Raw genomic sequence first — 17,001 nt, forward strand, 5'->3', positions numbered from 1 at the left:
ATTTTAGCCAACTGTGAGCTTCACTTTATCAGAGGACATAAAAATCTGGTGTAACATCCATGTAATAATATATCGATTGCCATGGAACGAGTAGATAAATAAATTTTGTTTCAGGAATTACGCGGAGACCTTCCACCAGAACCCTCAGCTGCAGCTTACTCTTGCTCAATCTGAACAAGTTATTCTATCTCTATCTCAACATTCAGTAACCCACCCCAAGGTATATTTTTGAAGCTCTTTATAGTGTCTATAAAAATGACGTCATGCTAAAATAGTCCATTATTCAATTATGACGTAATTCGGGATTTATTGGCCAATAGTTTTTGAAATTATCCCCTTCTTTATAGAGGAACTAAATTTTAAAATAATGGATTATTCTAATATGACGACATTTTTAGGCACTATACAGAGCTCTAGATTTTTGTTTATCTTCAATCAAATCAATGTACAGATGTTTGCGTAGCTCTACAAACTTTTATTTTACCTAACCTAAAATAAAATAAAATAAACACCTTAAGTGCCTTTTTATCTTAAGGTTAATAAAGCTTATTACAAAATTATTTGTTTAATTTGGTGTAACATAATGTTATGTAAAATAAAAGCACCTTTGATCTTAATTGGCATCTTACTAACTCTGCGTGGCATATTTCCTAACCCTGCGGGGTAATAATAAACATTTACCTATCCAAATAAATAACCTATCTATAGCTTGTGAAAACACAAAGTTTAACAAGGATGATTTAATTTTTAGGTTATTGGTTTCACCGGGTATTCACAGCCTCCAAATTCTGAATCTTTCGGAAGATCTTACTTCAAGAGTGCAAGGTAGGGAAAATAAACATACCAGTAACCATTAATACTTAATAGCAAAGATCATAAAAATAAAACTATTTCCTAAAATTACAACAAAATTAATAGACAGATAAACATAGTTAGTTCATAAGTAGATGTTCCCTTTAAATCTTTAGAATCTTCACAGCTAAATTTAACCATCTATCTGATGTAAAAGCCAAGAAAAATACAATTTTCTAGAAAAGTTTTGTGTCCGATAGACCGACGGACCAAGATATATACGCGACAGTCAGAACATGCTTTTTAAAAATCAACTCGCTATATCTGATAATAGCCGAGTAAATCTCATTTTTCCCCCTTTGAATTTTCATTTCTGTTAAAACGATCGAAACGACAGACCGGCAAACAAAGTAAGTTGTACGTGCATTGTTCAGAGGATTATTCACACAAAAGTTTTACTGTTTATCTTCAATGGCAGCTGAGTTATTCACACTTTCCCATAGATTGACGGACTGGTAGAAAGACGAACAGACAGACCCAGTAAGTTATAGAGTAGCCTACTAGTTGAACATTATTAAAACATTACTTTAATTTGATTTAGGTCGCTCTTAAACTCTCAGTACACAAATTCCCGTCATGTCAGCATGCGGACAAGCCTCACAAACAACAGCTACGTTCTCCTTCCAACAACATTCGAACCTGGACAAGAATCAAGCTTCACTTTCAGGTGAGAAAACATGATTTTTAGCTGCGTACAAACTGGTTTAGAACCGTGAAGAAAGGACATATGTATATAGAAGGCAAAAAATGTTATTTTTCATCTATGTATCTTCGGATAGATATAAAGATATATTTTATAACAAAAAAAACTTTCTGAAAACTAGTGGCTTCTTTTAAGCATCTATAGACTCTGTATTTGAATGAAGAACAAGGGGGCAGAAAAATAGCCTAAAACTATCCAAAGACATATTTCAAAAATGAAAAAGTATAAAACCATCCCGAGAGCTATGTAAATCTTTCCTAAAATAGAGAGCTTAATCGGTTCAATGGATAGCCAGATCGAAACTGAAAATAATTTACATTAATACTTTTCCTGTACGCGGACAACTGTCTAGAATACGATCACATGAAAACCAAAGTCTGTATTGTCTTTTGACATAACTTTTTACCCCTTAAGTACTGTTATACATTGTATTATACAAAATACATATATATGTTTTGTCAGTTAAAATAAGTAAAAACTTTAGAAATAAAGTAATAGGTAATTTTGTAGAAAAATTAGCATAATAGTTATCGCATCGTATTTTAGACAGCTTTCCGCGGATATAAAATTTTTTAGATTAAAACCAGTTTTATAATACTAAATTGTTGATATTATTTTTATGATTTTCATTTTAATATTCGTGGAAATTTGTCTGTAATGTAATGCTATAGGTACATGATTTTCAGTATGACTGGTAACCTGTTCTAATCTATATAATTAATTAATTAACAGATATTAATCGGTTTCGAAGCAAGCCAGAGTTGTCGTTTGTAAACGTGTTTTTCAACTAATTTTCTCCTTGTTTTCATTGTCTTTCATTTGTAACGGCTGGGAAAATAATCATGTATTTTTAGAGGAAGCATTGTATTTAAATACTAGCGGCTACGCCCCCTAGAAGCCTCTAGGGGCACTTAAGGTAGGAGGGGGAAAAGTCAACCTCGTCCCATTTCAAATTTGATTTTCAAAAGAGTAAACAAATATTTTTGGGGGGAGGGGGTGAAGACACCCTCCCCAAAAATAGTTTAAAACCTTCCCATGGCCTATAAGAAGCTTCACTGTAAAGGAGAACAATCGGTTCAGCGATTAGCGAGATCCTTCGGGACAGACAAAAAACGCTTACTACTTTATATAATAGGATATTATTTCAAGTTTCAAGCTGTTTTACTTTTCCTATAATTCCTGAAAAAGCGTCTCAAGGACGCAACAAACTAAAGAATGTTTTGTCTTTTGTATAGGCCAAGCTTTTCTACATAAGGAGCTTGCCCGTCTGTCTGTCATAATCACTTATAACAATCTTATTTCACTTTGATTTTTGATTTAAAATAAAGTTAGTTGGATCAGCCACGAAAGTTAATAATTAGCAACTCTGTATTTACGGATTAAAATTTATAGCTAGAATTACGTTATCATCTTAATTTTCTTTTCTCTAATTGTCTGATTTTTCAAACAAAGCTTTTACGGATGTTGTCATCCTTGTTGAAATAAGAAACATCTAGAGTCATGTTATGCCATTTTGCGCTCCATAAAACAAGTAAACAAAACATTTTTATACAAAGAAGCGACGCAAAAAAAGTAAACAACAATTAACATATTTATTTAATATGATTTTTGTTAATGTTATTGTATTAACATATAATTTTACTAACGGCTGCGCCCCTAACACCGAGGAACTCTATAGTCATACCTAGACTTATTTATAAAAAAATACCTAAAAACCATCCCAGGACCTATAAGAAGCTTCAATATCGGTTAAGCGGTTAACGAGATCCTTCTCTATGATGTTGACGTAATATTAGGCATAATAGGTTGATAGGATGTCCTATTCAATAAAAAAATTAAGCTTTTTGTTTGTCTGTCAAGATATTTAGCTATTTATTTTTAAATTTAAGTCTTTGGGTTGTTTAATGCTATTTTTCTGCTCTCTCCTTCCCCGTTCGAATACATAGCCCTTAGATATGCCAATGTACATTATGAAACCCATAAACATATTCTTTTATTGGCAAAATAAACTGTAACTATGTATTTTTTTTTTAGGGGGGAGGTTTAATTAAATTAAGAAGTCTTCAAAAACAATTACCAAAACTCGATTTGAAATCATAGAGTAGCTATCATATAGAATTCAAAACAAACAAAGAATTAATGAACTAAAATGCCTAAAAAGAAGCAAAACATATAAATGAGAAACCTTTTTATCATATTAAACAATCCGGAATAATAGGATCAGTAAAAGTGTAAATGTATCTACTCTATACAACCCTCTGGGTCCGTCGGGCAGTCTGTAATACTCAAGGTGTAAACAACTATCCAGTAGCAGGAAGCGAGGGGACATTGGACTGTTTATTACTCTAGTCCTCAAATTTGAATTGTAAATATTGCTTATTCATTGACTTAACAACTTTGGGTACCTCTATTAAATTTTGATTGGTTGGTTCATTAAGTAAAGCGTCCAAACGTTTCAACAACTAATTGAAATCTACAGAAGGGCACATTTTGTGTACTATCATTTGGGCTGTTCATCAATTTATCGGCCATTGTCTTATCCTCTTAAATCCCTTTTCTGTAGCCCCCTAACAAAACCTTGATCACGCCACTGCTTTACTTGCTCACTATTAAAATTATTTACGTTATTTACTGATAACTTGATCCGTGTATAAATAACCAACTCAACACAGTTTTTACGCGGATAGAATTGAAGGTAAACAAAAACGGTTGGCTATCGCTTCCAAAAAAAACATTTTAAGAAATAAAATCGAAATTAAATAATTTTCCCCTAAAAACAAATGATTACATAAATGGCACATAAATTCAACAAAATATCACAATATATTTTTACAGCAACTTTATTTACACTATTTAAATTTACGCGTATATAATAGCACACCAGCAAAAAGATTTCTTCGCGTTGATATGCAAAATTGATTGCGCCTACTTTTTATACATTTTTTGCTGTCAATGTTTATGAGAATATTAGCTTTTCTGTAAGTCATTTACCCTTTGATTTTTAAATATTTTTATATGTATAATTATAAGGCTTATTCTTTCTAATATTATAAGAATACGATGAATAATATTAATATTTTTATACAATTCTACTTTGGGTAGCTTTTACTTTAGTTTGTCGTCTGCTATGCCTTTTCTTCCTTCTTTTTGCTTTTATATTCTTACTTTAATAATTGAGAGCTTCTCTTCTTATGTAAGTTGTCATCCTTGTTTGTTTTGTTCAGCTTTTGCTTTTGCTCATTATTGTTTTGCCACAACGAATATTTTTTATTATGATAGATTTGAACAGCTAAAACTTGTAAGTTAAATGTTTAAACAATTAATTGACAGATTGACAAAAGAAACCGATTAACAGTTATTTAAATGCATAATAGTAATATATGTATATTTACATGTATATTTGCTTCATAAGTTATTTTCCAATAACATCAAACCTATTATTATCCGATAGATTAGAACCGGTTCTGATATATTCTGAAAAATCATGTATCATGTCGTATTATGAACAATTTTCCAGGAATAGTAAAATAAAAACCATAAAATCAATTCCAGAGTACCACTTATGTTCAAAGCATGATTTTGAGTCATTTATCTCACTTCTTAAAAGTTCGGGCAAAATTTCTGAAATTCTTTGTAAATAGATTAAATACTACCTTGGGTTGACATAAGCTTTCCAGTTTTAGAGATATTATTAAACATATAGAAGAATATACACAAACACAACAAATGGGTAGTTTGCAGGGCCCGGCAGCCGAGCATCAGCCGCCTGTAAGAATCAATAAAATCTTTATATCATTGTTAAACATTTAGCTGGATATCTAAACCTATTGCTATACAGACAATCCATCATTCAGAATTTTTTTTGCACACAACCCGGTTTAATTTTGAGATTTAGGCGCGGCTGCCGAGCCCTGATAATTTTTAAAAAAATGTAATGTTGGTGTAATTTTCTATTTAACATACATTTCATGCATTTGTGTTTATGTGCATTGACAGAAAGATTTAATCCAATACATTAAAATCTGCTGGATTTGTATTTAGGTTATTACAAACATTTAGGAATGCTTTGATTATTAACATTAGTAATTGGAAATGAGTTTTTACTTTTCAGGATAGTATCCCTAGTTCATTACTACTTGTTTAACCAAGATGCTGTATTAATAAATTTATATTTTTCAGGGTGCTTTCACGTGGTCAGACGAAGCTGCGAGCAGTTGATTGTTTACCCCTGATGTTGAAATCTCCTGTACTGAAAGCCCCACCAGAACTCAAAAACTCTAAGGTTAGCATTAAAATCAGGCGTCGGAAACACCAATTTTAAAGCGGCTTTGCTGCGCTTGGTAGTTAGCTTTCTTTTTGCTTAACAACTGAAGGGGTCCCTAACAACGGATATATTTAAACTTTGCTAAAAATCGTTATTATGTTAAGCTCAAAATAATCACCTACTAATCCTTATATAAAAGTAACTGTATTTATGAATATCCGTCTGTTATGCTAACCACTGGATCAATACGATTCTCCTATACAGTGACACTTCTTATAAGTCCACTTATATCTCCCCCCTTAAGTACCCCAAGACGTCTTTAGCTAGTTATAATATAGAGATGCTAAGTTTATAAATATATTACATCTAATTTTCAGGGTTATGAACAATATGAGAGCTTATTTTTCCATCTTTGTGACGAGAAACTGACCGTCAGCGCATTTGACCTCCAAGAACTTTTGGAAACATGTCTCCCAAATGGTAAGCTTTCTTCAGTAAGCTGGTCAGTTTCACGTTTGACAACGCTTATTTTAAATGAAGCCATATTAAAACTGGGGTATATCGGCAAATCTGTCGGTTTTACGGACAATTAATTATAGTTCAGTAATTCGATACAAACAATAATTATGATAGAATAATTTTTGATTCAAAAATTGTCCCACTTATTCCTGTCGCTCCTCTAAGACAAACAAGTGTCTTCGCCCTTAGCCCCTAAACGCATTGATTTGAGAGGAAAATAGGAAAGACAATATTATTAAACCTTACAAACAAATTGACGTATATATAATAAATAAACTCATTATTTCAAAAGAATAATAGAAAATATTTCGACTAATTATATTTTATTTTGGATTATATAAAGAGTATGACGATTCTAGATATATGGCAATATATCATATTTTATTTTAGATTATATAAAGAATATGTAAAGTCTAGATATATGTCAATATATTTTATTATATTTAGATTATATAAAGAGTATACCAAGCCTGGGTATAAATATATCATTATATTTTATTATATTTAGATTATATAAAGAGTATACCAAGCCTGGGTATAAATATATCATTATATTTTATTATATTTAGATTATATAAAGAGTATACCAAGCCTGGGTATAAATATATCAATATATTTTATAAAATTTAGATTATATAAAGAGTATACCAAGCCTGGGTATAAATATATCAATATATTTTATTATATTTAGATTATATAAAGAGTATACCAAGCCTGGGTATAAATATATCAATATATTTTATTATATTTAGATTATATAAAGAGTATACCAAGCCTGGGTATAAATATATCAATATATTTTATTATATTTAGATTATATAAAGAGTATACCAAGCCTGGGTATAAATATATCAATATATTTTATTATATTTAGATTATATAAAGAGTATGGCAAGCCTGGGTATAAATATATCAATATATTTAATTATATTTAGATTATATAAAGAGTATACCAAGCCTGGGTATAAATATATCAATATATTTTATTATATTTAGATTATATAAAGAGTATACCAAGCCTGGATATATATATTAATATATTTTATTATATTTAGATTATATAAAGAGTATGGCAAGTCTAGATATATGTCAATATATTAAGTTTTATTTAGATTATATAAGGAGTATGTAAAGTCTAGATAAATGGCAATAAATCATATTTTATTTAGATTATATAAAGAATATGGCAAGTCTAGATATATGTCAATATATTAAATTTTATTTAGATTATATAGAGAGTATACCAAGCCTATATCAATATATTTTTTTTATATAATAGTATGCCAAGCCTGGATATATATATTAATATATTTTCTCGTATTCATTCGAATCCGGTGGATAGGAACCGGTTCTCATCCATACGAAAAAACTATGTCTAGCATCGTATTATATCCAGCTTTCTACGAATATAGAAATGTACAATCATAAGATTAAAACCAGTTTTTTTAGCCTGTGCCTTCGGCACCACGGGGCTAAAAAAACTAGTTTTAATCTTATAATTGTACATTCTATATCCGCGGAAAGCCGTTTATAATAAGCGAGAAATAACTATTATTATATTTAGATTATATAAAGAGTATGGCAAGCCTAGATATATGTCGCCAAATTGTGTCAACGCTGGAAAGAGAAAAGAATTTACTTGGACGCTTGAGTCATACTTCTTTTAAGGTAATTTAATATTTTTCATCTTTTCAATGTTCTATGCTAGGCTAAGCCTAAAATCAAGCTTTTTTAAGTAAGGTAAAATGAGGTTTTCAAAGTTATGAGTGTGATAAACTTTGTAAAAAATATTGTAGGGGGTGAATGAGGATTTTCAAAGTTTGAGGGGCTAACGCCACTTCCTACCCCCTTGACGTCTAAGCTTATGATAATAGAAAATTATGACATGAAGTCAATGGTCGTTTAATCAAAGAGATCTCAACATATTAGGAATACATCAGGAATTCCTGAAAATTCTGGGTTACTTCAAGATCGTAGAAATTATTACATAAACACCGCGCACTCATAGTTTAGATTTTTGGCAGATTTTGATGTATAAATTATTTTTCTCTTGTTGGTTATTGTTATGTCTGAATCCTGCATTTAAAACACAGAAATAGAGATAGGATGTGCATATGTTTAACCAACCCCAATTATAACAAAATTCTTATCAAGAGGATTAAACTTAATAGAGGAAAGATTGAAGAATATTATTTTGCATTTTGTCTTTCTGATTCAATCGTTCTCTTTTCCCAAAAATTGAGGCTTACCAATAACAGAACGAGTCAATACTTTTTATACTATTTTATTTTAACATTGTATTTTTCTAACTCTAGGACTTGATAGTAAGTTTAAAGAGCTGGCAGGGGATCTTCCGAGCTCATACTAAGGAAAAAACTGGAGTCTTAAGAGTTGAAAGGTAACACAAACTTTATATAATTAAATTTCCCAATTAATATTTCTCAGATTTGCAGCATTTAAAAAAAAAATCATTTTGTTCAAACCATTAAAAATAATGATTTTATTAATTATAAAGTAATGTCATTATTAGAATAAGGTTGAATAATAAGTTAAATCTAAAACTCCATTTTGGTCATAATGTAAAGTCCTGGCTAAATAACTTTAAAATCACCATGTTTATAAAATGACATTTTTGACCATAAAACATTCTTATGAAGGTACTTTTCTTTAAATATTCTATCATTTACAAATTTATTTAGATTACGGGACGCGCTTTTAGAGGTTGGTTTCAGAACAAGCAACGAAATTTTATCACAAATTCTTTTAAGGTAATTTTTTCAACTCCTAGGTTTCGTGATTTTATCATTCATTAGACAAGTGTAGAACTAGAAGAAAATTGTCATTCATATGTAATGGCTTTAGTTTTCACTTCAGTGTTAGAGGGTCTAAAACTAGCACTAGTCCTATTTTATCTTGTTTAAAATTTTTTTAGATTATATTTTAAATACCATTTTTAATTCTACAAAAAAATTAATCTTTAGGTACATCAGGAAAGATGGAACTCTGAGGTTTGGAGATTTTGTTTCAATTGTTCTCTGCCTTACAAATGCATTTGGTAATTTTTTTAAGTAGAGTTTTTCTTGGTTGAGGGTGGAATGGATATTATATATCGAAATTGAGAGGTGAAATTTCAAACCCCTATGAAATGGGTCAAATAATGATTACACCAAAAAAGTATAAAATTCGCCAGCTTTAAAAAAAAGATGGTTAATATACATCAAAAACTTTTTAAGGGGATTAGTGGGTTAAAATTCTAATAATAGTTTTAAAACTGTCTAAAACTTATGTATTTTCTAAAACCTTATACCACAAAATACATTTATTTACTTACTAAGAATATTATATATTCCCTTAATTATTACTTGACTTAGAATGGTATTTTTTCAGGTTTTGCAGACAAAAAGGATGTTTCAAAGAATGGCTATGTTAAAATTTCTACAGCTGAGGTAGAAATTTTATATACTTTATTTTAAATATCCAAAAATTGTGCATCTTGAACAAAATTATTTTGATTTGAGCTATGCATAATTGAGGACAAACCCCAAACTGTCCCAGTTTTGAGCAAGACGATTCCTGTGACGTCATATTAAAAGGGAAGGGGGGAAGAAAATCTCTTCCCTTTTCTCCCATCTCTTTTGAAGAAATTTTCTTCCCCCTTCCCTTTTTCTTTCTCGAAACTTATATGACGTAACTGGAATCGTCTTGCTCAAAACTGGGACAGTTTGGGGTTTGTCATAATTGAGTCTAGTCAGGGAGGAGGGGACATTTGATTATTAATTATACTGGAACCAAGACTTTTATGTATGTTCTCTCATTAGTTGGCTGAAAACTTTGGACATTGTTTTTACATTCTGATTATTTGGTTTATACTAGCAGTGTCTAAACTTTGCAATTTGTTAAATAAATCTATAAAAGGTTGATCTTCATTGGGTATGAACATTATTTTATAGTTCATTGTCTTATCAAGTCATCACTAACTAGCGGCTACGCCCCTAGAAGCCTCTAGTGGCACTTTAAATGTTTTTTTTTTGTTGCGTTCAAGTTTCTACGATATGTTGCGTAAGAGTCACTTTCTACGATACCTCGCAAGGTTACGTAGGAGTCTCTATACTAAAAATAAAAATTTCGATTTATTATTATTTCTTTTGGGACTGTGGTGGTACCCTTCTCCAAAATAGTTATAAACCTTTCCGGGACCTATGAGAAGCTACACTGTTAAGGAGAACCCGATAGGTTCAGCGGTTAGCAAGATCCTTCGGTACAAACAAACACACAGACACACAAACATCCTGTTACTTTAGTATAAGGATAAAAAAAACAGCAATATACAGATCTGAGATATATGATAAAGTCCACCTATTAAAATTGTATTAAGGGAAGCTTTGCTGCTAAAAAATAATAATTTTTCTTTTGTTTCAGTTGGTTCGAGCCATGATACATTGATTCAAGATTAAAAAATTGTTCAACATGATCTTGATTTTTAATACTTTTTTCTCTCTTCAAAATATTTTATTATACTTATCAAATATAAAATTTATCTTAATTGACAAAGGTTTCATATTGAAATTATTGTTCAAGCATTTAAAAGCATATCTCGTAATCTTAAATATCACAAATAGACTTTTAACGTACCCTTTAATTTAAAATTAGGAGATTTCTAAATATACACTCCCCTTACTTTCCAAATTATTTTACCATTTACCGTCTTACTACCCATAGTAATTTTCACCAGGAAAAAATCAAATATTTTAAATAGCTAGAAAATACTCCAAACTATAAATATATCTACACCTTACAAGAGCTTTCCAAAGTGATAAATAATATATTTGTAACAAAATTATCTCTCATATGTATATATCTTATATTTAGTATATATTTATGGAAAAAAATATTATAATCACTACTTAGATTTTAAGTTTTAGTATTATTTTTGTAAAAAAAATAATGTGATTAATAAAGATGGCAATTATGTATTATAAAATAATCAAAATAATGTAAAAATGTATATACAAATAAAATATATGGTGTTATAGAAAGTTTTTTTTATAAATCATAAAATCAAGGGAAATAAATACACAGGTAAAGAAGTAAGGATTGTTGATGGCAAATTAAAAAAAAAGTGAAATATAAGAAGCAAAATATAGTGTTTTTCTTAAAATACCGAAAAGCACAAATGCACCCTCTACTCTTATTTTTGAATCAAATTAATTAAATTGAAAACAAGATTGTCGTTTGTTTGTTTAGGTCAGGTTGGGCTATATTATATTGGGTACTTGGTAGCCCTGTAGGATCAGGGCACGCCGCATGGGTTATGCATAGAAAAAAAACCTCTTATTTCTAATTCATAAAAAATATGGTGGAAGAGGGGGGAGGTGCTTTACCAAAAAAATATATGCGTTGCTACTCTTTAACACTTTTTAGGTTTCTTGTTCAGAATATTTACCTATAATAGATGTTGATCTTTTTATTTTATAATTCATTCATTTTGGTCACCGCATAGCTTGACTCCGAAACTTGTAAAAAATTCGGCAAAACACGATCGTGACCACTAGAAAAACGATTTCAGGTGTTTCAACAAAATATGAAAAATAAACCACTTTTTTAGCAGGCAGGCAAAATCTTTGAAAGTCTTTAGTATGTACGTGGTCAGGGCGACATAAAATTGTCTATTCCCTGATTTTAGGGACGAAGCTACTCTTTACTGAGGTATATTTGTTTAACCATTACAAACTCATTACAAATATTTGTTAACGAGCATAATATGGCGGCAAAACGCCCTGAGGGCAATTGAATGTGTGAACCTTTTTTTAGAAGTCCTAACTATGCATAATAATGAAATGCGCCTGTTTTGAGCTAAATATCTACTGGCGCGCATTTTTTTGGTGAGTTTTAGAGAACCCTAAAGTTTCAAAGAATAAGGACAGAAGCAGATAAAGAAATAACTGTTTCACATTTAAATAATTGATATGAACAATTTTCTTCTGTCACTAAAAAATCTTAATGTAACTTTTATATTATAAACTTTCCCATTGTAAGCTTTCCTTTTGCTAATGTAATTATTTTAAATTTAGTTTGATTTTATATGATTAAGTTATTAGTCAATTTACAGCTAAATAAAAGTAAACTCTTTTCACGGCTCGGCAACTGCCTGTTTATTTGTTTGGTAATTTTCTATGAAAGCAGCCGCAAAACATGACAGAAATGACAAATATCAAAATTTACCCTCAGCCCCAATAAGGTTGGCATTTTATCGATATATTAAAAATATATCCTTCAAAAATAAAAATTTTAAGTGAAGGGTCGACATACCCCCCTTCCCCCCCCCATCTCCTTTACATCAAGTGCCTCTAGGAGCGTTGCCGCTAGAAAAAATTAAGTTATAGATATATAGAATCAGAGGTTTATTAATACTGAATTTAGAAAAACAACAAACACAATAAAATATTTATTTATCATAAATCTTTGCATTTTCGGCCTTTAAACAATATTAAACAATTAAAATAACCTTTTTTTTCAAATTGAAGATACCATTTGTATTTAAAAAGTGAAAATTAAGAGTATACTCATTAAAAAAATAGCGATATGAGAGAAATTTAGAAATCACTAAAATAATAATCTTTAAATTAAATTATCTACATGATAATATATGATAAAAATACACGAGAAAGTTGATATTTATATAAAGTTTTATAAAATAATATACATATATGAATATGATATACATGATAATTAAAGGTTATAAAGAAAACATGATAATTAAAGGTTATAAAGAAAATAACATTTTACTTATTATATCAGTGAGGAGTTTTAATTCATTACAGTGCAGTTTGATATTTAAGACATTTAATCTCAAGTTTCTATCGTTTTAATCATCTGTATCTAAGATTTTAATTTTCTTTTTTAAGCCACTTGAAAATAGAGCCAAAGAGAATTAAATTTAAATATTTCTATTAGTAAGTAACCTATTAATACCTATTAAAGAAGCTGAATAAAAAGAATATAGAATTGTTTTTAACTATATACTCGACTTCACTGTAATAAACTTAGATTCCTCACTGGAATAGGCCAAACATAAGAAAACTATACTTTAATCATTTCTTGCTTTTAAAAAGTTTAAATTACAAACATCTCAATAAACAAACTCTAATCAGAATGCCGTTATCATACAGCTTTGTGTTAAATGTCGTCTGTGCTTCCTAATTACAATATTGTGCAGGAACCACAGGTTGTCGTCTTCTCTTCCTTAAGGCCAAAGCCTTGATGTGAGTCAGAAAGGCTAAATCTGTGGCTGTCCTGTGCAGAAATTACTGATTCTTCCTAAAATATAAAAAGAGTTTATACCGAGGAAAGCTTGTTTTATGCCATGTAGTGTTTTAGTAAGAACAATTTGCTAGCAGACGAAATAGGTGCTTGGAAAAGGAGAGCATGTAGTTATATGTAAAAACATCTATACTATGGATCTGTTATGAGGACATCCTCATTTTATTTCTCAATCAAAATAATTAAATAAGTCATCATTCGGAGGGATTCAGTTGTTAGTATTCAAACAGATCTATAGTATAGATGTATATACAGACAACTACCTCCCTTCCTTTTAAAAGACCTCTTTCGTCTGCTTTTAAATTATTTTCTGCTACTTGGCTGTGTTAATATAAGCGACACCATTGGTTGATTTTTAATGACCCAATAGTAAGGTTGCACAAGGTGGTTGCGATAGGGAAATACAGTTATTTAACCTTTTCTCCCTCTAATGTTTTACTCTAAAGTTTATATCTTTTGTCTCATACTTATATGATATTTGCGAAATATAAATTCGCGAATTTCAATGAACACTTAATAGTTGAGTATTTGCATGCAGGGAACGAGAGGACATATGACATAGATAATCTACAGTCTTACAGTGTTCCCTACAAAATCAGAAATTTACATATGAGAATTTTGGGGCAAGACATATTTATTGTCAATTGTGATATCCTTTTGTCCCTGGTTGTAATCAGGGATCAAAAGGGATAAGACAATGGTCGATAGATTAATGTACATTTCAAATGATGATACACAAAATACCCTCTTCTGTAGGTTACAATTAGTGGTTTAAATGTTTTGACACTTAACCCTTTACAGTCGGGCCCCTTGCCGCACCTTAATCAGTCGGGGGGGGAGGGGGGGCGTTCAACGCCCCCCCCATGTTATCTCAGTTCCTATTAGAGCTAGAGGGCTAAAATTTTTTGTCCCCTGTGTTATGATGAATTTCCGACCTTAAGTAAGTCAAGGTCAATTTTCGCTTCCTTCACCCTTTTATTCAACAACCTTTGTTTTTAGGTCCTTTTTTACTTAAAAATTTCAAACGGCTGTAATTTTTGTATTTTTAAAGCTAGAATAAAATGTTTTTTGCAGAAAATGTTAATCTTTATGTAAATTTTTTATTTCAAATATCAAAATATAAATTTCAGCGGCCGCAGCTGTACTTGGCAGCTGCCAGCCGCCGCAGTCGGCGGTCGGCGGGAAAACGGCGGCGGATCTTTATGAAATTTTAATACGTTATGTAGACATGTAAAAAAAGCTTAAGTTTTAAATTTGAAGTCTCTAAGTCAAAAATTGAGGCCACAGGAGCCATTTAAAGATTTCTGGAGACCTGGAGGATCAGGACCTGCAGGATCATACCTGGAACCTGAAATTGACTTGAACACCTGTATTTAATATGAGGATGTACTACTAGAGGATATTTTAGTATTTTGGTAAGATAAAATGCTTTTTTTAAGTCAAAAAAATATTTTTACTCTTTACCTGGATGACCCTGCCAGGTTTGCTGGCATCCTGTGCCCGCCAGGATGGAGATATTCAAAAAATTCCAACTCTCGGTTATGTGTCATACCCAAACTTAAAAAGTCACGCAGTTTGGGCTCTTTATCGTTCACACACAGAAAATGAGATAGAAAACCCCCCCCCCCCGACCGTTAAGGGTTAATGATCCTACCAATCAAAATAAAGTCATCAAAGTTATTAATCGAAAGAAAAAGAAAACATTATTATAAAACTTTAGGGACTAATGAAATAAACAGCCCAATGTCCCCTCCTTCCCTGGTTGTAAAAAAGTATTTATTTACCTCAAGCCTGGCATACTTGTTGCTAGGAACCATAGAAAGCATACCCTGAAAATATATACACATATATTAAACAACACACTTACATATTGTACAAAAATAATTAAACTTTTCCATTTTTATTATATATATTTTTTTCTGTCTGTTTTTCTGTCTTTTTGAATTTACTAGGGTCAGTGACCCTAGCATCTAGGGGCTCTTCTTAAGTAGAAGCAAGGAAGGCAATAAAAAAGCCTAAACCAATACTGAGATATCTGTGAATCTTCCCTGAAATTTAGTTGTTAAATGAAGTTGAAGTCATAAGTATACAGACAAAAAACCTTACTGAAAATTTCTGTGTCTGTTTTTCTGTCTTTAAATTATTTTGTATCATAACGCTATGATTTGAAGCCTTGCATAATGGACAAGAAATACGCATTTATTTTGGAACAATACAATAAAGTCTAAGACTAATAAAACAGTAACTGACTTTTTATCGTGCTAAAGTATCTAAGCAAGTCTCTAATATTCATATTGTTATTTGTAATTAGTTTCTATTTATTTCAGTAACTATAATTGAACCTCGTTCACGAGATCTTTTGGAACACACTCACACACATATAGAATTTCTAATCTTTCAAAGTTTTTAATTACCTTCTTTAGTTTATTTTTACTGGCGCCTAGTTCATCACAATTAATTTTCCCGCCATTCCTCTTGTTTCCCGCCATTACAACAGACGCTGTGGCGGTAACATTACCGCCGCCATTGTTGGCAATAGCCGCTTTCAGTTTGTGCCCATTGATATCATGTGTGAAGCCGATCGATCCATGTTTTGAATCTCGCCGCAATGAGGAACGCTTGCTGCGTCGGCGCGATGCGGCGGTAGCTGTCGGTTTGGTAAAAAAATGGTTAAATCTGGGGTCCTCATTACCCATGGCTGCTGGGGTGCTGGGGGAGGGAGTGGTAGGTTCGGTTCCCGGCACTGGAGAGCTGGGGCTGCTTTCAGAATATCTAAATAAAAAATTTGTAAGTAATTCCTAACAAACATCTTTGCATACTTTGATAATAACGTAATTTTATAATTTTTAAAAATCTTAAGGGATTTGAACGACCTATTGGAAATTAACCCAGACGGGGTGGTGCACTGTAACAAAAAACCAATCCCTTCTAGCTGACTAACTCTTGGGTCTAAACATTGTGCCCTAACACTTTAATAAGAAGACTTTGATTTATCTCTACCAATTTAAAGGGAATTTTAAAAGGATCTTCACATAAGGAATTCTTATGTGAAACAAGGATGACAACATCCATAAAAGCGAAGCTCTGAAACGGTAGGACAAACGGACATTAACACTTGTATAATGTGAGAACTGAACAATCAGAATGCGAATGTATAAGAGTCAAAGCAAAATTGTAAGTAAATTTGTTGAAAAACTGCTTGATACAGGATAATGATTATGGACATACTTACATTTTTTGGACTTGATTATAGAGTTGCTTCGCTTATAATATTGTACTTTGTTGTCCTAGGAATCAGTATACCAAAAATCAGACCAATCGGATAATTAGGTCACATACAAAT

The 17,001-nt window shown here is 31.1% G+C and overlaps 2 protein-coding genes across 2 annotated transcripts in view; one reads left to right on the forward strand and one right to left on the reverse strand.

Annotated features, from left to right (window-relative positions):
• CalpC (calpain C) overlaps positions 1 to 11,374 on the forward strand; it is a 93,767-nt gene extending 82,393 nt beyond the window's left edge. Inside the window, exons 13-23 of the mRNA XM_080163858.1 lie at positions 115 to 220; positions 752 to 825; positions 1,394 to 1,519; positions 5,735 to 5,837; positions 6,197 to 6,299; positions 7,903 to 8,006; positions 8,654 to 8,736; positions 9,038 to 9,106; positions 9,320 to 9,393; positions 9,726 to 9,784; positions 10,758 to 11,374. Coding sequence (XP_080019984.1) covers positions 115 to 220; positions 752 to 825; positions 1,394 to 1,519; positions 5,735 to 5,837; positions 6,197 to 6,299; positions 7,903 to 8,006; positions 8,654 to 8,736; positions 9,038 to 9,106; positions 9,320 to 9,393; positions 9,726 to 9,784; positions 10,758 to 10,781 — 925 coding nt within the window. The 3' untranslated portion in view covers positions 10,782 to 11,374. The remainder of the gene's footprint in view (positions 1 to 114; positions 221 to 751; positions 826 to 1,393; positions 1,520 to 5,734; positions 5,838 to 6,196; positions 6,300 to 7,902; positions 8,007 to 8,653; positions 8,737 to 9,037; positions 9,107 to 9,319; positions 9,394 to 9,725; positions 9,785 to 10,757) is intronic.
• Positions 11,375 to 12,770: 1,396 nt separating this feature from the next.
• Positions 12,771 to 17,001, reverse strand: part of LOC145322101 (dihydropteridine reductase-like) — a 100,959-nt gene continuing 96,728 nt past the window's right edge. Inside the window, exons 5-7 of the mRNA XM_080163883.1 lie at positions 16,073 to 16,430; positions 15,443 to 15,487; positions 12,771 to 13,655 (exon numbers count right to left, since the gene is read on the reverse strand). Coding sequence (XP_080020009.1) covers positions 13,539 to 13,655; positions 15,443 to 15,487; positions 16,073 to 16,430 — 520 coding nt within the window. The 3' untranslated portion in view covers positions 12,771 to 13,538. The remainder of the gene's footprint in view (positions 13,656 to 15,442; positions 15,488 to 16,072; positions 16,431 to 17,001) is intronic.

Source organism: Acartia tonsa, chromosome 6 (assembly GCF_053477335.1).
Source record: "Acartia tonsa isolate MP-2025a chromosome 6, ASM5347733v1, whole genome shotgun sequence".
Lineage (NCBI taxonomy): Eukaryota > Metazoa > Arthropoda > Copepoda > Calanoida > Acartiidae > Acartia > Acartia tonsa.